Raw genomic sequence first — 23,178 nt, 5'->3', positions numbered from 1 at the left:
GCCTGATCGAGCAAGTAGCTGGTGGATCGAGTCACATGCTGGCGGCAAGGTCCGCGATGCAAGTCAGGCTGAGGTGCACGCCTTATCCTTGCTTGGTTTGGTAGCCCCCGGGCGGCCGGGGCGTGTTAGCTAGCTTCTGCCTCTGATGGTGCACTGACTCAGCAGCCACGAATCATGGACTTGGTAGATATTTTCAGCCACGAATCACACCTAGTCTCCGCACAATCCTCTCGTGGGCGTAGCGTCCGGTACCTCGCCTGCAGGCGTTGACTTGTCATGGGATACTGGGAAATGATGCAGCGCTGACTCATCTTTTTTTTTCCCGATGGAACTATGACTCATCTGTTGTGGTGCTTTTCTAATCTAAAAAGAAGTTAAGGAAAAACATATAACAACATACTACATTGCTTAACGCATGGTTGCTGCTCGATCGTGTATTGGCACATATTATATCATTGGATCATTTGGATGGCGACTTAAGGGTGGACGACAAGTATGTCTGTTTTTCTTAAAAAAAACTTAAATTAAATATACAGCCAATACATCCCAAAATGTAGAAGCGAACACAATATTTTGCATGAAGTTTTTCATATCTCTGTTTCTTTCTATTTCAAATACCAATCTCATATTCATATCTATTTCTTTGCGGGCATATTTCAATTTCTTCTCCTCAACTTCTTTTTATGTCCTTCCACCTAATCCTAGTATCAGCATCAATTAATCAATTGGGATTAGTTGGCTCTGCTCGACCATTAGAAGCCGCTTCTTGTTGGGTCGGGGTACTAATCATGCCAGTACTTCTACAACAACAACCTGCATTTTTCTTCTTGAATTTGTGGCCCTGGTAATTCATTTTTTTCCATTTGTGCATCAATATTTTAAGTCACGTCTTCTGAAAATTGAAATAGAAAGTACGACTCTGGATATGAAAAAATCATGAAAAAAAAAGGAACAGATGAGCTAACTAGACTTCAGAAATGTGTTTGAAGAAATGTATTCGAGCAACATGTATAAGTATCTGAAGCAGTTATATATATACAATGGTTTTATAGTAGGGGTGCAATTGGATAACCCTTAAATGCACCTCCAACCATCTATTAGTATAATATTTTGAACTAAAGAGGATTGGATGTGCTCCTAAAGATCACTCATTGCCACCCCTAGTTTATAGTACAAAAATTACTCTAATTTGAACTTTGATTATTAGATTGAGGGCCTACTATATATTAACCATGACTTAAACAACTAATAAGTCTTAAACAACTAATAAGTTGTTCTGAGCCAAAAATCGCCACTATATTTTCCAAAGAAAATAGCTAAATTAGATTGAAAGGGACTCTATTAATGCAAGCACAGCCGTCTGGGCTGTTTTAGGGGCTGTTATTGTTAGAGCGTGACTTTGTGCGGTCCTGTCATAGAACCGCAGCTAGTTGCTGCGCTGCGCCCTAGCCCTGTGTCTATGAAGCATGTGGAAATATTAATTGTATTTTTACTTTAAGATTTATCTCCGAAACAAGAGAACACATGGCAGCATGTTTAGTGTTATGAAGAAATTAGGGCCCTGTTTGGTATTAAATTAGGAAACTTTGACCGTTAATTATTAGTATTAAATAAAGGCAGTTTGCAGAACTAACTCCACAACCCTTGCGTTACTTCACAAGACGAATCTATGAGGTCTTTGACCGCACGATTAGAGAATGATTATTATAGCATTATTATAGCCCATCACAGATTTTTTTTGCTCATTAGATTCGTTACACAAAGTTGCAATCATCTATGAAAAGGTTTTGCAAATAGACCTTGTTTAGAGCTCCATACATGAAAGATTCATCAAGTACTGTTCATAGCACAAAACAACCAAATGGGGCCTAGGATTAGTGATCAATTTCTATAATTCATTAGTTAGATTAATGACATCATTAGAATGTCATTAGGCAATTGTTAATTTCATGAAGGGGTCATTTCTGAAAGGGCATGTCTCTTCGAGAACAGACACCCTTTGGCCCTTTTGGGCATGTATAAAAGATGTGGTCCTTGTGCTTAATCGGTACAATCATTACATCAATTCATTCACTCTTCTACTTTCACTCGCAACACCTTATCAGACACGCTTCGACTCTATACGGAGCGCACAACAAGAAAGAGAACAAAGGGACTTCACCAGGGAGACCTCACCGGATAACTCGCCGGAGTTCCTGCAAGGTAACGAAAAAGATGGTGAATCTCAACATATCTTCCATGAACGCCATGGTCGATTCCATCACAGACACAATGTAGAACGCCATCATCCATGGAAACCAGTCCGGGGAGTCCGTCGCTTCATGGTGCAGGGTGTTGTTCGTCGTGCCCTACGCGACATCCACCACTAGCGGATCCCTATCCAGCAATCGAATGGCCATCATGAGCGTCGTTCACCGGTGCTGCAGACCGCACCAGGTTCTGTCCCCCTCTCCAGGATCACTAGGATGGCGCCACCACCACTAGTGGCGCCAAGCCACTCCTGCCTCCATGGAATGGAGGTAGTGGCACTATGGCTGCACATCGTGGGGCACCTCCGCTCCCCAATCGAGAGGCCGCTGCCGAGAAATGGCCACCGGGCTTCACCTACGACATCACTGCCGTGCCTCCACCTCCACCACTGCAGAATCTTCGTCCCGCGCCCCTACGCCGACATCGTCTTCAATCGCCGCAAGCCCGCAACACACTCCCGTCCAGGAGTGCTCTTGGGGATGGATTTGTCTCCTATGAGGAGGGCTGTTTCCCCGCCTCTGAGCACCACATTGAGGAACGGCTGGGGCTGATTTGCTCCGGCCACCCACCCCATGGTCGGCGGGCCCTGGGAGAACAGGAGGAGGGGTGTTGGGCGTAGCGTTGCAGCACCAGGCGGCGTCCACTGATGACGGCGGTGGCTGACGGCAGGTCGGCACACAAGGGGGCGGGCGTGGCGCGAAGAAAGAAGAGGAGAAGGAGGCGCACAAGCCAGAAATTGGCGACGCTAGGGGCTGAAGGCAGCGCATGGCAAAAGCGGCGGTGACGACGCTCCATGGCTCGGCGGCGGCGGCTCAAAGGGAGGAGACGGTTAGGGTTTACCCCCAAACAGTCCCCCCCTCCCCCTCCCTGCCCATTTACGGGCCGCCATAATGGGCCAGATTGGCCCACAGACCAAGCCAAGCCGCCGGAGGCCAACATGTCGAGCTTAGCCCGCCTGCAGGTGACCCAAGCCGAGTTGAGCCCTTCTTTCCTCTGCAAAATTGCAATAAGACCCCCCAGAACTTTATCTATTTACATTTTAGATTATTTAGTTCTGTATATTTGTATTTGAGGCTCTAGATTGTTCTGTTTTAGTCCCTAGACTATTTTGGATTTGCATAATTATTGTAAATAGATATCCAAACCATCAGGTTCGGATTCTAAGCACCAATGTAATATGGATGCCACGATTACCGCAGAAATTGTATATATGTGATCCGCAGATCTCACATTGATTATGCATATATTATTTTAGAATAATCTTTTAATGTGATATCCATTAAATTTTATTGTTTACATATCAATGTAGAACCTTCATAATGTAGGGCTATGAGGTAGGCTACGTAGCGAAAAACAAAAATTTCACCACATAAACCAAGAAAATTGTTGTTATAGATCACAAGATTACCACTAGAAGCGCGGGTGCAGAACTTCTAGAGCATATCGGTGTCGTGCAAATGGTCGCCGGTAGTGCAGTTGTGAGATCTCCTCACGTGCGGCTCGTCCTTGTGCAGTAGATGCAGCACCTCCAAGGTATCCACAGCGTACGGTAAAGGAAGCGTCGCGTTCTGAACTGCTAGGTCCGCAGGGATGACCTAGGCCTTGGGCGCATGAGCAGGCGGCAGGCGTGGGTGTGGGAGAATTAGGGTTAAAGTCCATGCCCCCCTTGTATTTATAAGCACCTTGGGCGCCCCCTACCCCCCTAATGAGCTCCACAGATGAGGTCCATTAGTGCACCTAAGCTCAGTCCAATTCGGATCTCATCCTTATTGGGCTTCCATCCACTTAAGTGTGTCATCCTAAGGGCTCATGTGCGAATAGATATGATTCAAGTATTCTTACTCGGCCCAATAGTTGATAGTGGTCTATAGCAAGACGTGTCAACTCCTATGCGCACGCACATGTCATATTAGACGAGCCATCATAATATCATATACACACTATTCCCTTTGCCTTGCGATACCTTGGTTAACACTTAACCCTAGCATGGCCAATGCATTTCTTGATCCGATCACTCGAGGGGCCCAGAGATATCTCTCTCAAGTAGAGAGGGGCAAATTCCATCTTGACTGGCTATGTCTTTACAGCATGCTTCTTGACAAACCCGAGAACCAACTTTATGACTATCCAGTTACGAAGCAGCGTTTGATGGCTCCTAAGTAGGTCGGTTCACATCATAAGTACATACAACAATCTCAGATCTAAGGATACATCGTACATATTGTGTAATAAGAGAACACTATTTCTCGCGTGGGTCGATTCAGCCTGATGTCATACATACGCCCACATTATTAGTTTGACATCCTCATGTCCATGACTTGTGAAACATAGTCATCAACTAGTACATATATTAGTCTAATATTCATGTGTGTCCAAACATGAATTCCGACTAGAAACATCTATAGAATAACCACACAAGTAAAGAGTTTTACAAACAATTCACATAATTGTTAATCAATACAAGTTGTCTTTCATGGATTTATTCAATGAACACATAATACAACATGAATACATAGAAATATGATCATCTTCACGAATACCTCTAGGGCATATTTTTAACACATAACAGTTTTATTTATCAAAAGTAGTCCTCATAGTAACCTTGTGGTATCTGTAGTCGGAGGGAAAACAAATAGCACCTCTCTAATTTTAATCTAAGGCCCAGCCAACCAAACGCAGCGTCCTGATCATGTCTAAGGCCATTTTAGTATGCTTACGTACATGACTTCAGCTGTAAGGAAAATTGTTGCTTGCTGTAACTGTAAGGAAGTGTTATCATTTTGGTCAAAAAAATGGGAAGTAGCGACATGACAGAAACATGATTGGGATGTCTAGACACCGGTTCTTGACATTGCAGTAGCCTCTGAAAACGTTGCTAAGGTCCTTTGATAAATATGGCAAATTAAATTTCGGCCCATTTACAGTGGTAGCCCATAAACTCGTGCTAAGGACCCACCCATCAATGAATCCACATGACATTATAGCCCAGTAACGAAATACAAGCAGATGAATGAAGTTATAAGGCGGCCCGGCCCGGTCATGGTAGGTCATAAATTTTCATTTTTACTAGTAGTTTCATAAATCCCTATTGTTCTTAAAATAATTTTTTTTCATATTTCAAATAAAAAAAGATCCATAGGCCTTGCGAGTCGGTGTAAAATAAATACTGTTGCGGCTAAGAACCGGTTGCACTGACCCTTAAAAACGTTCTCTCTCTCAATGCACATCCACAGCAGCTTGCCCCTTCCTACCTCACCCGGATGCTACCAACCTAAGCCGTATCGTCAAACTATATAACTATTGCTAAAACATCAAGTTGATACTGCATGTTGCAGTATAGTTCGTTGTAATCAACGTGGAAGCGATTGGTCGTTGGTCAGTAACAACCAAACATATCAGGGCAGCCGATGCATCAGCAGTTTTGCATTCCTTGTTCAAGACAAGGGTACCACATCATCGAATCCCAACCATTTTAGCCCACTAGACTCGTCGGCCTCGCGCCTATAATAGTATCACAGCAACCAATAACATGGATCCAAATTAGATAAACTCATTTTCTCCCAATACAAGCGTATGGATTAGAGGTGATCATTGTCGCGCTCCCTGAGGAGGCCTAACAAACCACAAATGCATTCTTTCGTCGGAAAAATACACAGGCACCTTTTCCGGTTTCTACAAAGAAACATAATCTTTATCTTTACAGGCTTGCTAGGGTCTGGACATTCGATGGAAATTTTCCATCGGACGCTCTGATGCAACATCGAAACAAGATATCTGCAACAATGAAACTATATAGGTGCAACATCGAAAAATATATGAAAACATTAATTAAGTCGTTTGATTCTCGGATACGAAAATTCCTGCAGCAACATGAACACCATGTTTCATGCAACATTCACCCTGAAACATGCGGAAAATAATAGTTGCAACATCGAAGATCAACTGTTGAAACATACATCGGAGCGTCCGATTTTTCTTCGCCGCCCGGATGTCTATTCCCTAGCATTTCCGTTATCTTTATCTTTATCTATTTATAAAGATTAAAGAGTGGACCGTTTATGTGGTACATTGACTTTTGGTCCATCATGTGTAATACCATGTACAATTAGTGCTTGATGAGTAATACCATATATAATTTCTAATGTATACTAGCATAGTGCTCATGCGTTACCACAGTTAATATATTTTCTGAAAGACTACTATAAATTTCTTGCTTGTCTTGAAGAGTTAGAAAAATAAAATGATAAAAATAATATTTCATCCCAAAATTAAATTTTGGCCACATGAACTTATGGTCAGTTAGGTTTATCTGCAACCCATAAGTATTGCTTATCATTCCTAATTCTAAAGCAAACAACAAATTCTTCGTGTGGCCAAAATAACTTGGAATTCTAATCGGAACACGGATAAATCAATCGGATTCCTTCTCAAATTCCGAACAGAAAAATCAGAATTCTAATCGGAACCCGAACAATCAATGTGTCATGCTGTCACAGCACAAAGTTGATGGTCTCATATATGTTCGTGCAAAATCTATATTACCCGTGGCAACGCACATGCATCTTGCTAGTAATTATATCCAAATATTACATGTGTACAGACAATCACTTCAAGATTTTTGGTGATCTCACTCTAAGATCATATAAAATCGTATTTTGGTCAAACCCACTTATGTTAGCTATATCAATACTCAAAGGTCAAAGCCATTTTGTATAGCTCGCAGAAAATTTTGAAAAGAAATGAACGAAGAACTTGGCGACATTTGGCCCCTTGTCCTTGTCAATCGAGAGACACGTCAGGGCTCACGAACAATGGACCAAATCAAGCGACGGGCCGATCGACTACTTTACGTTGCATGGATGGATGTTCATACTCGTCATCAGCCGTGGTGTAGCATCTTATTATATTACACAAGCTCTATAACAAATAATAAATATAAGTACAGTGCGATATTGACACGGTGTCTGATATGCTTTGACTTGCAATATGTACAAAATAAATGTACTATCTTAAATATACATAACTATGTAGGAGTACATAAATCTAGCCGTTATATGCCAACTGAGCATATCTCAGCTGGTACACTTGTGTGGAACCTACCTACCTAGATTTGAGTCCTCGTTAAGCACAGGTACTCATACTTTTTTAGTTTTAGCTATTCTTTTAGTGTTAGACTATATGTTTGTCGCATCTATACAGAGTCGAGAACTCAAACCCAGATAGACATGTTCCACTGCAAGGAGTTTCATCAGCCAAGCTAGGCAGAGTTCGCTAGGATTTTATTGTTGAGTTAGAAGCACTACCTTTTTAGAGGGCAAGTTAGAAGCACTAACTATGATTCACAATAATATACCTGAGCACTGAGCACATGAATTAAAGAGGTAGATGTATTCATGAGGGGGAAAAAAGCTAGTTATTTACAGAATTAAGGGAACGGTAGGACTGTAAAAGGTATGCTAAAAGTTGCCTAGAAGTTCTAGAATAATGAATATTTTGAATAATATTGCAAAGAAGACTAAAACAATAAGTATATTAAATTGGAGGGAGTATCTTCATCGAGATATATAGCTTGGGCTTGATGTCCAAGACTATATAAACGTACGGTCTACTTAATCTGGGTGTAGGGGCAGATCGGGGTGGGGGGGGGGGCTCCATCCCTCCCCTACAGCTCGTGCATCAATGGAAATATGGGGAGAGTGAGGGAGAAGAAGAGGTGGAGGATTGAAGAAAAATGGAGAGATAGTGAAAGAAGAAGAGATCAGCCTGCCTTCATTCTTGTTCCGTATCCACCACTGTCTGGATCTATTGTACCACATAATAGTACAAGACATTAACCATTTAATTGCATTAGGTCCTGTATCTTAAGAAATAACGCTAATAAAACGTTGCTTCATAAAGGAACCGGGAGTCCGGTCCTGGCTTAGAAAAGAACACAGTTTTAGGATCATGTGTGGACACATACATGCCTTTGAATTACAATTTGGTCAAGCGAACATGTGACGTGCTCGAGATACCCAGCTGACTTTGCACATAAATAAATACTTATTTTCTTTTTTGCATTGGTTGCATATCCACCCAAGGCTTTCTCGTCGACGATGCATCATCTATCTGTCGTTGGCATGTCGCTTACTCGTTTGGTGTGGCTTTTTATATTATCAGAAAATTGACTTGGATGATGCTACAGTTGCGCCTACCAGCAAGTGGTGCGCATTGCAACATTGAAATGTCTATATGCTGAATTGCTGATCGATGATTCATTTAGGGTACGTGTGTATCTCTGTTAACTTGGTATGATGGAGTATGCATGTCAGGTTAAACTTTTTAAGCAGAGGAGGGCAATGCTGAAAAATTAAACTACTCCTCCCTCTATCCCAAATTACTATTCATTTTGGCTTTTCTAATATACTAGTTTTTGCTATACACATCTAGACATGACATAGTGTACATCTAGATGCATAGCAAAATATATGTAACTAGAAAAATCAAAACGAATTGTAATTTGGGATGGAGATAGTATCTATTAGGACTACAACCCGGTGCTATTGGTATTGGACTTGTTTCCTGAAGATAGCAAACAAGATGCTTGATTCCAGTGTTAGAATCATCAGTGAGCCGTATGGTTCATGAAATAAACCAAGAAGGAAAAAAAAAGCTTTTGACCTAATGTTCAGTGTAAGACCGGGTGCATACTCTTTGTGTCATGGCTATTTTAACTATAATATGAGGCTATGAGCATCCATGGTGGTAACGAAAACCGACAGAGAAAACCCATAACCGGCCCTCCATAAAAGCCACTTAGCTTGCTCGAATAATGAACACACATGCTCCCTTTTTTTCCTCCCGGGAAGACCTTCCAATGCAATAGTAATACCCAAGAAATTGGGAGGAAGAGACGGAGCTCAATGGAGCCATCGGGATCACCAGACCCCAATAAAATTTGCTAAAGTCGATGAAAAATCACTGTTTAGCATTGTTCCACTATGTAGCTGACCCCGGCGTTTAATGCATCCGACCCGGTGGCTTTTTTTTCTGGCTTCACTCCTGGGAGGAAGAAACCATGAACAACTTTGTCGGTGAATATTATTGAATTGTTACATACAGCGCCTTTCTTACATGATTTCACTGCTGCGTGCATGCATCGTGACTAATTGTTGGTAGGCAGGTAGATTCAACAACGTGCAAAACAACGGATCTCTTGCTTTTGGGTACAGAGCATTCTTTTATTTACCGCCTTTTTCTTTATGCATGTTTGCCTTGATAGCACATATGCCTAAACTACCCCTGTAAAGAAATTGACGCACCTCTCAAATGTGAACCAATCGAGGTCCCGGCAAAATGCCACAACTTTTTTTTGTTTTTTTGTTTTTGTTTTTTTGAAAACGACCGCCACAACTTTTGACTCGCGCGCACAGTTTTCTTCGGATACAAATTAATGACCTGCACTGGTCAGTCTTTTTAATTGCTTACTACTTTCGAGAGGTCCTGGTGTAGATCCAGTGCATATGCGTGTGTTTTTCAACTTGCGCTTTGGGTCCAATTCCAGTAGCCAAGGCACAGTGATTTACGGGCAACGTGTTTCGTGCCAATGGTACCGGTGTCATTCAACTGCCAAACAGGTCACATGACTGCACGAGTCAAGTAATTAGTTGGAATATTCCCCAGGCTTTTGCTTCATAATTCCTTGCTTTCGCAATCATGTCGCCCCTTGTAAGATCGAGGGAGCCAAACACATGCAACAACCATAAGGACATGGCTTTCCTCCTCTGCTTTCTAGCTGTTCCTGATGCTTTCCTCGTCATGATCCTTCCCATCTCCCTTTTTTTTATTTCCATCCGTTTCAATTTCTCCCTATATTAAGCAAAAACTGTTCTTTTCCTCCTGGCCTGGTCAAGAAACAGCAGCCCGACTTTACTGCTACTTGTAGCCAGACAACCGCGTGCTGAAAATGCCAGCCTTTTTTCCTGCTTGTCTACTACTTTTTGTTTTTCGTAGTTTTTTTTCTAGAGAAACAATAGCTCCCGGCACTGCTTGTATATATATTTAACAGGTATATGTTTAAATATTAATAACAATGTTATTATCTGCGCAGGTCGTAGTTATATTTTTTTTAGAAAGTCCGAATTACACTCTCGAACTATCGCAGAAGTCCGATTTTCAACCTTCAACTACAAAACCTAATAACATAGGACATCCAAATGTCGAAACCGGGCAAATTTTGCCTTTGGGGTGGTTTCCAATGTGGTTTTCTATTTTTAAAAAATTAAAGAAATTTTAGGTAGATCTAAAAAAAATCAAAACTCATTCGTTTTAAATTTGAAAAATTTGAAGCTGGTACCAATTTTTTTCTTCTAAAAATGTAACTTATCTATTATTGCTCTATTTGAATCTTGGTTATTCAAAAATAATAGACATAACTATGAGCAACCAAATATTATAAAAAATAAAAAATAGATCTGAATAACTGAAAAGTATCGTGCCAATAGATAGGTTATATTTTTTTTAAAAAAATTATACGCATTTCATTTTTTATTTAAAATGAATTACTTATAATTTTTTAGTTTAAAATTGAATATTTTAATTCTCACAAAATGGAAAACCACCTAAGGGGCTAAATTTTTCCAGTTTCAACAATTGGACGACCTTTGTTATCCAGTTTTATAGTTGAAGGTTGAAAATCAGATTTTTGTGATAGTTCAAAGGTGTAAATTGGATTTTTTTTATTTTTTTTATGGTTCTGAACCGGTTCCTACCTCTCAATAATCTCTACTATAAGTTTTTGATCGTCTCGGTAGGAACTGTCATTTTGAAATTATCCCTAGCGCTAGATAAATTCGGTGGTTAGGAAATTCTCTATTTTGTAGCAGGAAACTAGTGAGCTCAGTGTGATCCACATATATACAGAAATGTCAGAAAAACAAAGTTGTCCTGTCGAAAAGGGGTGTCCACATCAGGACATGGTGCAGCACGATCACCATAGGATCGGACCTGGATAAAACAATCACTATAAAACTTGCCCACTGCCGATGCGAATTGGTTTCTTCTCGGAAGCCCCATGCGAAACATCTGACGGCGAACAGGTTGGATGTAGAACGCAGAGCGTACGTGTGGATAATGCGCGGCCAGCAGACTAAAGATCAGTCGCCTGATTGGCTGCGGTTAACCCGCTGGTAGCTGATGCGCCGGCCGAATTAAGGCTTGATTAGTGCATGGCCTCGAACACCAGCTCGTCCTCATTAATCGTGCAATCCCAGTCTTTGACACCTCCATCATATAACTGGATAATTGATCAGGTACTACGAAAACAACGTTTTTGGGTGAAGATCGGTAGTTATGTTTCTGAAGATTGTCAGCGTTTCTTCAGGCTCAATGTGCCAATCAGAGCTGAACCATCTGGTTACTCATTTCTCTATTGCTGCGCTGCGATGACCAGCTCGGTCCGCTGCCGACTGCGTGCCGTGAGTCTCTTTTGCTATGTGAAAATATCTTGTCGAGCAGCAGGGATTACAAGGTTTTAGTCAGAAACCAGGACAGGGCCGGTGCACTCTTATCTGCAAACAAATAAACAGGGTGAGTGGCTGCTCTGCTATGATTCTTCCTAGAGATCGATCCAGAAACCAAAAGGAATATCTCAATGCCGTGGCACATCACAGCCAATCAGATTGCTGCCACTGGTTCTAGTTGCACGTATGCGTCCGAGGAATATGCGCTTAGATCTCCCCCCACAATAGCTTCACGCATACCTTTCTTCGACTAGAGAAAGGACAGGCTAGACCAACCCTTCATTTTCATACCCAAAGGGCCCACTGACAGAAGCGTCTAAATCGTCTCCCACGGGACTAAAACGTCTTTTTTCTCTCTCTCTCTCTCTCTCTTTTTGCTGCGAAGGGACTAAAACTCCTTAATACAGCCAAGGTAATATATCTTGCGACTAATAATAGCAAGTTACGGTTGAAATCCCACGGACAGGCTGGCACTTCTCGAATTATTATTGTTTTATACAATTAATCTAAAAAAAAATTAGCTGCTATAAAATTTGTCCCGCGCTTCTACTCTGGTTTTCGCTAAATCAGCTTTACATAAAGTGGAGAAAACAACTTTCTTTATTTTGGGATCAACCATCAAACAGCAAGTTTTCTTGCTTAAATTGAAACATGGAAAGGGACATTTGTGTTCCACTGGCTTCTTTTTTAATCGTTTTATGGGAAAATTAAACCAATTTGTTGTAAAAAGAAGGGTATTAAATAAACAATACGCCCCAGTTTTGACCAAACAAGATAACCCTATTATTCGCGGGCCTCATTTGGATCCAAGGGGCTAAAAATTAGCCATAGAGAATATTACTGTTTAGGAGTGTTTAATAAAGGCTATGTATAGAACTACTTGCAGAACCCTGATTAGCGGATGATTACTGTAGTATGACTATAGTAAATAATTAAGCTCATTAGATTCGTCTCGCAAATTAGTCTAGATATTTTTAGAATAGATTTTGTTAGTAATCTACGTTTAATACTCCTAAATACCAAAATTTCGGAGGGCTAATTATTAGCCCTCCGGATCCAAACAGGGTCATGATCTCAAAGTCTCCAATGACCAACTTTCGAGATCCAATTATTTGTGGCCAGTGGCGAAATTAGAGCAAATTGAAGAGGGGTGTGCTTGGCTTGTGAAGGCATCGAGTTAAGATGTAGGGGTGCACATATAGTGAAAAATTAGACTTTATCATTGTTATTACTTTTTTCAGTGAGTGCGTCAGCACCTGCTAGCTATATTGTAGCTTTCGTCCCTGTGTGGCTGACATTATTAAAGCATGTTTAACCAATTGATCTTGAAAATCCTTTGTTCCTCGTCCCACAAGACTCCAGTGCTCTACGTTTGGAACAAAGAAAAGAAAAGAAAAATCAAACCACAAGGAGATATGTTATGAAACAATTTTCAGCAAAGACAAAATCTTCCTCCTTCAGACTTGAAGAGTGCGAGGAGATAAATGTATTTAAGAATATTCTTTTTTGGGGAAAATGTATTTACAAATATTCGATTGATCTATATCGAGCCTCGCGGACTGTGTATATATATAGCAATAGTACACACAATAAATACCACATGGTAGCCGGATCTCTCCTGAGCTAAATATAGCTCGTACCCTACTCATATCATAATAAAAACATCTCCAAGAACTCTTGTATCTTGAGTAAATTAGCTAAATAAAGAAAAAGGACTCAAAACAACCCCATCCAACAGATATTATATTTTTCCCATCTTCTATCCTGATTTTGTATCCTAGGGGCATCGCTGGGCAAAGATGCCGTCGGCGCTCTGCATCTGGCCCTCCCGCGCCATTCTCGCGCAGATTTCGCTGCTCCCGCGCGTGCTACCCCCTTCCGTGCGCGCGAACAGATCGATTTGATCCAACTTCCAGTAAAGAATGAAAAGGGCAATGAGCACGGCACAATACCTCACATCAATTTGATCCAACTTTCAATGTTGTCTTGCCGAGCATCCACGTCCGGCCAGGCACCATTGCCGATGGTCTTGGCCTCCACGTCCACACAGTGCGACTTCAGGGGCAGTCAGCGGCACTCACGCACGTCCAGGGGCGGCGGCGCTACGTCGTCCAAGGGCGACGACGCGAGTCAAGGGGCGGCGGCGCTCATGTGCAGCACATCACGAACGGATCAATCGCGGTGAAATCAGAAGGACCAACGAAATTGGATGATGTGAACTCAATTTTGAATATAACTATCCCACTTTACCTAGTTTTTTGGACCACCCCATAGAATTAGGTGCTTTTCTATTTTTACTAAGAGTCTACAAACTCCATATTTAGAAAACAAAATATATGAGCTCTTGGACATCCTCTAAGCGGATCATTCCGGATCCTTGTCATATACACTCAAACACCATCCCGGCACAAATCTTAGGTGAGCAAAGCGTAAGCTGCGATTGGATCATAGAGGACGAAATTACAGATCCAAGGCATCAACACAAGTAGACGGTGCACAACATCAACTCTACTTGGGGGTGGATTTGTTCCCAATCCAACTTGACCCTTATATAATTTTAGCTCAAAATTATATAAGATTAAAGTACGACTCTTAAATTATCTAAGCTAAATTTTAAGGCTCTTTACCACCCCTCAGGCTGACTCCAGTAGGTGTAATGTATTCCCGCAATGCAAAAGACGATTTGCAGTGCTGTTGTATTTTGCATCGCTTCTTTCCATGGCTTTGTCTCCAACAGGCAATGCAAAATGCATGGTATAGGCAGCAGCCATCCCGTTTCGCGCCAGCTGCAAGAGGTTTCCCAGGAATGATTGGGAGTATAGACTGCATGCACTGGGAGTGGTCAGCATGCCCAACTGCACATCACGGCATCTACAGAGGCCACAAAGGAAAACCAACTGTTATCCTAGAGGCTGTGGCATCAAAAGATCTCCGAATATGGCATGCTTTCTTTGGACTGCCAGGGTCACACAATGATATAAATGTGTTGCATTGATCTCCTGTGTTCGATGATTTAGCCAATGGAAGGGCACCCACTGTTCAATTCATGGTCAATGGACAGCAATATACAATGGGATACTATCTTGCAGATAAGATATACTCGGACTGGTCAACCTTGGTGAAGACAATTAGTGAGCCAAGAAACTTGAAGGATTCAAACTTTGCGAAGGCTCAGGAGGCGGCTAGGAAAGATGTGGAACGAACATTTGGGGTGCTCAGATCCAAATTTCGGATTATTCAAAACCCATCCAGGTTTTGGAGTCCTCAGGACATCAATGCTATAATGTATGCTTGTATTATTCTCCACAACATGATTGTGGAAGATGAGAGGGAAATGCCCACTGATGTGCGTGAGTTCGAGGAGGCAACGGACCCCCCCAGTTAACACGAATAGAGAAGTGCCACCAATTGAGGAGCTCATGCAAGCTTACAGGAAGATTACAGATAGGGGCACTTCAAACAGTTTGCAACAAGCCCTAGTGGAGCACCACTGGAATCTTCATGGTTTGCGTCAAGGTCCTTATGCCAATCATCGTTAACTAGTAGAATGTTAGGCTATTTTGCTGGAGATGTCAGGCTATTTTGTCAGTACGTGCTAGTGATGTCAGGCTATTTTGCTGGAGCTCACAACTTCAGGTTCATTAGTTTAGTTGCCTTGTAATCATCTCTTATGGTGGGTGCTGCTCCTGAGTTTATTTTGTTGGACCTCACGGATTCAGGTTCATTAGTTTAGTTGCCTGTTGATCACAACTACATGTTAATTAGTTTAGTAGCTAGTGGTCGTGCAGTGTATACATGATCAGCTATTGAATGGACAACTATGGATGTATGAACCATTAAATATGCTCAAGCTATATGTATCTATGAACCAATATATATGTCAGATATATATGTATGAACCGCGATTGTGTATCAGCATCTAAGTTTATCATCATTTAAACCATGTTCAACATACAATAGAAATCGAGGTTCCAAAGCAAAGAATCTTGTCTTCTTCAGTTGAAAATGATTTTCCTCTGCTGATGACCCCCTTTCTCTTCTCCCTTGCATTTTGTACCTGGGATTGTGTTATTTCTTCAACCTCAGTCTCTTCTTGGTGAGCAGGTATTTCCTGTTGAGCTCTACTATCACCCGAGCTTGGGAACAAATGTTCAATCTCAGCCCCGGTATTGGAAATTGGTGTGACAAAGTCCTCATCTATGTCCAACTGCATAAATCCATAATTAGTATATACCTATTTAAAACCAGGAGTGGTATTGCAAAATATTTTACCTGAACAGCATCCTGGTAGGTACCCTGAAATTGCCAATCTTGACAATCAGAATGTTGTTGAGACCCTTGCCCTTGAGTGCAGAATTGAGGGAATCTTGGATCCATCCTGTGCACAATCCATGAAATGCAACAATTATGTTCAACAAACACTAGTCTAGGGTCACCTTCTTCAACAATCTGAGCTACAGATAGAGATTACGCCCAAATCAGAAAGCGGGGTAGCTCACAGATCCTATGCTGGTGACAAATCGTGAAGAAATAGCATAAATCAATCGAAATAAACAGCTACACTATGAGACACTCGTACATTCATTCCATTCGAAAGTCGTGCTACCAAAACACGGGCGGATCTGAGCCCAAACCGAAGGAGCAGCAAAAGGGGCTAGATCCGCAGAAGCAGGGGTGTGACACCTAGGGGATCCATGGATTCACACTAACCTTGTCGCCGGAGACGCCGCGCAAGCTGCCGCCGCCGCCGCTGCCCTTCGCGTCGACCTGCGCACGAGCCCCCCGAAACTGCGGCTTCGACCTTGCTTTACCACCTTCGCACGACGAGAATGACTGTTGTTTGCCAACGTGATGGCTCTCCCGTCGGGGCTCGCCATTTTCCACTCTCTCTCTCTCCTCGCATGCAAGATGCCTCTACCGAATGGATGACCTGTTGGAGACCGGACCAAGGCGCTACAGTGAAGATTCGCGAGGCATTTTGCATTTGCATGGGGCTTTGCATGGCCTGCTGGAGTCAGCCTCACGTGGCTGAAAATGGCTCGATGGGTGGCAGCAGCAGCCTGTGCTGGTGGTGATAAAGTCCACCGTGATCACCACGGTTATAGGCACTCGAGTGACATAGATGATACAGTCGTATCCATGAGCACACATTATTATGTGACGCTGTCGTTTGGGATGTAAACTTAACAAAGAAGTTAAAAGTAAGGTTGTAAAATCCTTAGCTGTGAAGTGCTTATGGGATAAAACCGATTTATGATCACCAACATTAGAAAAAAATAAAAGCAATGAAAAAAACTTCAATCAAATCAACTACTCCATCCGTTTCAAATTATAGGTCGTTCGACTTTTTATCTCAATTTTGACCACTCGTCTTAATCAAAAATTTATGCAAAATATTACTTCTTTTGTTGTGGGTTGTTTTATCAATAAAAAACTTCAAGAATGACTTAAATTTGATAATATTTGCACATTTTTTTTAATAAAACGATTGGTCAAACTTAGAGTAAAAAAGTCAAACAAACTACAATTTGGAATAGATGTAGTATTAGTGACATGAATCTCTAAATTTTTCTACAAACCTGCCAATGTTTTTTTCTAAAAAATAACTAAGCATAAAACTATCCATTTTTAAGCTTCCAAAAACTAAATACGGTTCAACAAACCGACCCCCACGCTTGGTTTGCTTAGGCAAGACCCGGGCCGCACCACAGTAGCGTAGGTGGACTACCAACCTCGTAGCCGGAGCAATGGGTGGGTGTGAACATGGGCAAAACCGCGTATTAGCTGGGCGGCTGCCCCTGCCGCGCCGCGATAGACTCGAGAAGGAAGGGAGCCAGCCGAGTCCACCACCACCACCACTGCAGACTCTCCTTGCTGCTCGCTCCCTCCCTCCGCGTCCCCTCCAAAAACCCAATAAAAAACGTACCTTTCCTTCCCCTCCTCTCCTTCGCCTCGCTTTCCCCCCACCTCCCTCCCTCCCTCCCTCGATCCCCTCGCCGGGAAGATCCGATCCCATCCACCTCCCGGCTCAATCAGAGCCCCCCACTCGGCGGCGGAGCAGAGCAGGGCGGAGGCGGAAGGAAATGTTGCGCCTTTGATCGACGCGGCCTCCCGGTGGTGCTTCTCCTGGCCCGCGGCGATGGGCTGCTTCTCCTGCTTCGACTCGCCCGCCGATGAGCAGCTCAACCCCAAGCTCGGCGGCGCCGGAGGGTACGGCGGCGCGTCCTCGGCCGCCGCAGCGTACGGCGCCGGCTCCGGCGCCGGCCGGCACGGGGACAGGGGGTATCCGGACCTGCAGCAGGCGCCCATGGCGGCCCCGCGCGTCGAGAAGCTCTCCGCAGGTGCGTGACGCGCTCTTCGCCGCGCTACGTGTTCCGTGGGCTAGGTGGGCGGGCGGGCGGGCGGACTGGATCCCGGGCGCGCGGTGGTTGGTGGGTGGGATCGGATCGGGGGCGCGGTGGTTGATTTCCCCGCGTGGTGGTTCACCAGCTACTATGCTATGCACCTTCGTGATCTGGTTTAGTACCCGCCTCGTGTAGCTTATGGCCATCTTTGCGTGTTCGATTAGCGGCAGTAGTTGCGAAATTCTCGATTGAAAAGGTGTAGAAGTGGGCAAGAACCATCTTTTTAGTTGTTGGATAGATTGGTAGTTGCTAGTAGTTAGGTTCATTCACGGCCTTTGGATCTTGCACACAGATGTAAAGGTCATGGACTGATGTGATCAGCATATACTAGTTTTAAATAGTAATTCTCTTTGTCTGAGTCAGATTGCTGATTAGCTTACTATTTCTACCCCTTGTGCTGGTCTGTGTTGTGCAGCGGCTGAGAAAGCGAGGGTCAAGAGTAATGCGCTCGCGAGAGAGGCTTCGGTGCCAAAGGATGCCAATGGCAATGTTATCTCTGCGCAAACTTTCACCTTCCGCGAGCTTGCCACAGCCACCAGGAACTTCAGGCCCGAGTGCTTCCTGGGAGAAGGAGGGTTTGGGCGCGTTTACAAAGGCCGTCTCGAGAGCACAGGCCAGGTAACTTTGATTTCACCGAATGCGAGCTTGCTCTTTTCTTGCTATCTGCTGTGAAAGAATCGAACTAGTAGCAAATCACACTGTTGTAGAATTGGTACTGTTTGTTTAATCCACGGATTCCATATACAGTCCTTGTGTGAAATAGTAGCTGTTCGGTGGCGAGCTGATTTGCTTATTAATTCTTACCTTTTGACGGTAGACTAGAACAATTGGTACTGTTCATTTAACCAGACATTGAAATAGGTCCATGTTGTGAATCCGAAGCTGTTCAGTGTTCAGTAGACTAGAGAGCTGATTTTCTTAATTCTTGTCTTTTGACAGTAGACTTGAAGAATTGGCACTGTTTGTTTCAGTCCAGATGTTGAAAATAGTGAATGTTATGAAATACAGAAATAGTAGCTGTTCAATGGGGCTTACTTTCTTAGACTGCAGACCTGTTTTTATCTTTTCCTAGTTTACTTTAAAAAGATGATGTACAGTTAGTATATGCAAATAGAGCAATGAGGTGACTAGGTGAGATTTTAAAAACACACACAGATGATTTAAGTGTGGTTTTTTGCTGCAGGTTGTTGCTATAAAGCAGCTTAATAGGGATGGGCTTCAAGGAAACAGAGAATTTCTAGTAGAAGTCCTCATGCTCAGTTTATTGCATCATCAAAACCTGGTTAATTTGATTGGCTATTGTGCTGATGGCGATCAGCGCCTTCTTGTTTATGAGTATATGCCATTCGGATCATTGGAAGATCATTTACACGGTATAAATGCTGTTCTTTCCTGTATTGAAACTGATCTCATATGACCGCCACCTGTCAATATTTCAATCAATGCTCTCTGTGTGTAGCTGCATGCGTGGCCTAGTGACTAGTGTCTGTCTGCCTGTCTGTCACATGCTTGCTTGTCTACAATTGTCATTCTGCAGTCCTGTCTTTGTTCTCCTGTCTTCAGCTCTTTATTTGTATGCATCCATCTTTATTACTGGCAAATGGTTATTGTAGTTTAGCTTATTCCTTAGCTCTTCACGTACTGCTAATAACACTACTATTTTGCTTTTGAAAGTTATTCATGGCGCATAGGTGATGTAGAGCAGCATACGATGTTAACAATGCACCATGTTTGTACCACAGCACATTTTATCTTTGGCTTCTGTCATCAAACACAAACACGTTCAACTGTTCATGTGGTATAGTTTTTTTCAGACCTTCATGTTGTATAGTCAGGAGATTGGTTATGAACTTATGATACCTATGTTAGAGTTCTTTTCTATTGTTTTATGCCATGAGATTGAAACAGTATTGCATTATGTTTGTGTGCATTCCATCAAAGTTGACCTTAAAGTTACAGGGCATATTTAATTTTTAAAATGATCCGATTTGGATCCCTTATTTGTGATCAGTGAACATGTTTACACATGCTTAAAAAAACTATATCAACCTGGAGGAGCTGAGTTGGGATTGTAAATAAGAATAAATAAATAAATAGACACTCAGATTTGAGTTGAAGAGGACACAAACCAAGGTGGTGGGGGTACACCACACTGCTCAGTTTCTACTGTTCACGCATATTCTTAAGGCCTTGTTACCTTTTAGATTTTATTATGCTCAGAAATTATACCATTTGATCCTTTTCAAAGTTTAATGTGTGACTATGCAATAGTTTTACATTCTTTTGAACTAATTCTCCGTAGCTCCATTAACTGATCTGTTAGAATTTGGAATTCGAACCAGTGGTTCTTTATGAGCAATACATGTCTGTACGGTTGTTCTTGTGCATGTGGTAGTTCTACTATAATGCCTTTAGCCTTCTTTTAAGGGAATACATATTTAAGATATTCCTACAAACAGTGTGTCCACTTCGCTTAATTCAGGACTTTCTCATTTCACCTGAATGGTTTACTTGATGTAGATCTACCTCTTGATAAGGAGGCCTTGGACTGGAACACCAGGATGAAAATTGCAGCAGGTGCTGCCAAAGGACTGGAGTACCTACATGACAAAGCTAATCCTCCAGTTATTTATAGGGATTTTAAGTCATCAAACATTCTATTGGATGAAGGTTTCCACCCAAAGCTCTCTGACTTTGGCCTTGCTAAGTTGGGTCCTGTTGGTGATAAATCTCATGTCTCAACACGTGTGATGGGTACATATGGTTATTGTGCACCGGAGTATGCTATGACAGGACAACTGACAGTGAAGTCTGATGTGTATAGCTTTGGAGTTGTCCTGCTTGAGTTGATTACTGGTCGTAGGGCTATCGACAGCACTAGACCACATGGAGAACAAAATCTTGTCTCATGGGTAAGCACAGCACTGTTTATTTGTAAATGTACCACATGTACCTATTTTCTCATATCTTTCGCATCATGGTATCTGTTCGCATATCATATACTAACTGCTGTCTGGATGCTGGTGAAGCGTGTGTTGCTAGAAACGTTGAATTGTCAGTCAAATATGATTTTAAATAGATTCCACGAGTAATCAGGCTTTAGACCTAGCATCCTCTACATCCAACAGGAACGCAGTCCATAGGTAATTTACAAGCAAATGGTAATGGTTCTACATCAAACTATGTTGAAAAAATGATTTTGACTTAGGGTACAACTGTTGATTGGTCACTGGCAGGGTAGAGGAACTGAAAGTGCTAGCATATACTGTAAGGGATTCATGACAATGACATTGTGAACTGAGTAATTGAATTTGTCATTTACTAAGCTCCATTCTTATATTGACTTGCATGATTAGTTAGAACAGATTGGTTGTTGTGGACCAGAAGGATAAACTGCTTGCACTCACATTGTTCCTTGTCAATTGGCAGGCACGGCCTCTTTTCAATGACAGAAGAAAACTCCCTAAAATGGCTGACCCTAGGCTGGAAGGGCGATATCCCATGCGCGGGCTTTACCAAGCCCTCGCGGTAGCATCCATGTGCATTCAGTCGGAGGCTGCTTCCCGCCCACTGATTGCAGATGTTGTGACTGCTCTGTCCTACTTGGCATCTCAGTCATATGATTCCAATGCGGCCCTTGCTTCAAGGAAGCCTGGTGGCGACCAGCGAAGCAAGCCTGGGGAGAACGGCAGGGTGGTTTCCAGGAACGACGAGACCAGCAGCTCCGGCCACAAGTCGCCGGGCAAGGACAGGGAGGACTCACCCCGGGACCTCCCAGGTATACTGAACAAGGACTTTGACCGGGAGCGCATGGTGGCAGAGGCCAAGATGTGGGGTGACCGTGAGCGCATGGTAGCGGAGGCGAAGATGTGGGGCGACCGCGAGCGCATGGTGGCCGAGGCGAAGATGTGGGGCGAGAACTGGCGTGACAAGCGGCGAGCGGAGAATGGGCAGGGGAGCCTGGATTCGCCAACCAGGAACAGCTAGGGTGCAAGATTAAAGGAGAGAGAAGACGACGGCAGAGGTTTTCATCCATCCACCCATGCATTATCTGTTTATTTCCAGGTCGATTTGCGTTCTGGTGGCGGAGGGAGGACAGGGAGGGTTAGATGTACATTCCTAGGGCGGGATCGCGGGGAAAACACGGTGGTGTTGTACTGGACAGTGGATGCATGTGGTTGTACTTGTAAATTCTCAGAAAATTTTGTGAGAATGAAAGGACATTTTGAGTTCCACTTGTAAAATGTTACGTGTCTGGCTGTGATCTGTCCGCTTTGGGTGGTTGAATGTTGATCCTGTCCGTTGTAGTATGACCTGGCCACCTGGGTGTTCGGTGGAGGTGTTGAACGGCTTCTGTCTGGCGCTGTGGCGCAGGCAGAATCTCGGCTTCTGAGCTCCTGGACGTGTAGCTTGGGGCACCACTGCTACCGTGGTGGTCAGGTCAGCACCACGCGCATCAATCGAGAGGTCATCCAGTTCTCGTGACAGTCAATGTGCTAGTGACCGCGCGATGGGGCAGCCCATTCATGTGAGGCTAGGAGCCTATGACCGATCCGAAAAATATCAAGCAACCTGGGATCGGATCGAATTTGAGGCTGCCCGGCCGACATCACGGGAACGGCGACGCCTCCGAACACTTGTCCGGCGCGAGCTCTCGGTCCCGGCTCGGCTGTGCGGTTTTCGTTCTGGGCATGGTCCGTCCCCTTTTCCGGGCTGAAAGGGCGCCCTTGTTGGCATGCAACGAGCTAGAGCGGCGAGCAGCTACTAGCACCACGCGGTCGTAGCGCTGTCGGGCCAAATTGCCTGCGCGGGCGAGGGAGGGAGGTAGCAGGCCAGGCAGGGGGCGTCGAGACGGCGCTCGGTCGGGCCGGCAGACAGATCCCCGATGGCGATGGCCGCCGGCGACGCTGGGGAGTGGGAAAACTGATGACCGATGAGGCTCGGCCGGCATGGATCGCCGGGCAAGTTGCGAGGCGCAGGCCGTTTGTGGACGCGCGATGACGGCGACGCCGGTGATGTGACGA

General features: G+C 43.6%; 2 protein-coding genes across 3 annotated transcripts; one reads left to right on the top strand and one right to left on the bottom strand.

Annotated features, from left to right (window-relative positions):
• Nucleotides 1-15,655: 15,655 nt before the first annotated feature.
• Nucleotides 15,656-17,381, bottom strand: LOC120702958. The gene is made up of 3 exons (XM_039986960.1): nt 16,461-17,381; nt 16,023-16,128; nt 15,656-15,957 (listed from the first exon to the last, which is right to left on the bottom strand). The coding sequence occupies exons 1-3, from the start codon at nt 16,625-16,627 to the stop codon at nt 15,697-15,699; spliced, it is 534 nt and encodes a 177-aa protein (XP_039842894.1). The 5' UTR covers nt 16,628-17,381; the 3' UTR covers nt 15,656-15,696.
• Nucleotides 17,382-17,569: 188 nt separating this feature from the next.
• On the top strand, nt 17,570-22,398 carry LOC120702950 (serine/threonine-protein kinase PBS1-like). Of its 2 annotated transcripts, XM_039986951.1 has the most exons (6): nt 17,570-18,091; nt 18,570-18,772; nt 19,338-19,527; nt 20,675-21,066; nt 21,584-21,976; nt 22,016-22,398. In XM_039986951.1, exons 1-6 carry the CDS (start codon nt 17,890-17,892, stop codon nt 22,139-22,141), a joined length of 1,506 nt encoding a protein of 501 aa, XP_039842885.1. In that variant the 5' UTR covers nt 17,570-17,889; the 3' UTR covers nt 22,142-22,398. The 2 variants fall into 2 exon arrangements, with proteins under 2 accessions (XP_039842885.1, XP_039842881.1); XM_039986947.1 differs by having other exon boundaries at nt 21,584-22,398.
• The last annotated feature ends 780 nt before the right edge of the window (nt 22,399-23,178 follow it).

This window comes from Panicum virgatum, chromosome 1K (assembly GCF_016808335.1).
Source record: "Panicum virgatum strain AP13 chromosome 1K, P.virgatum_v5, whole genome shotgun sequence".
In the NCBI taxonomy this organism is placed as follows: Eukaryota; Viridiplantae; Streptophyta; class Magnoliopsida; order Poales; family Poaceae; genus Panicum; species Panicum virgatum.
This window is presented reverse-complemented; position numbering and strand designations above follow the sequence as displayed.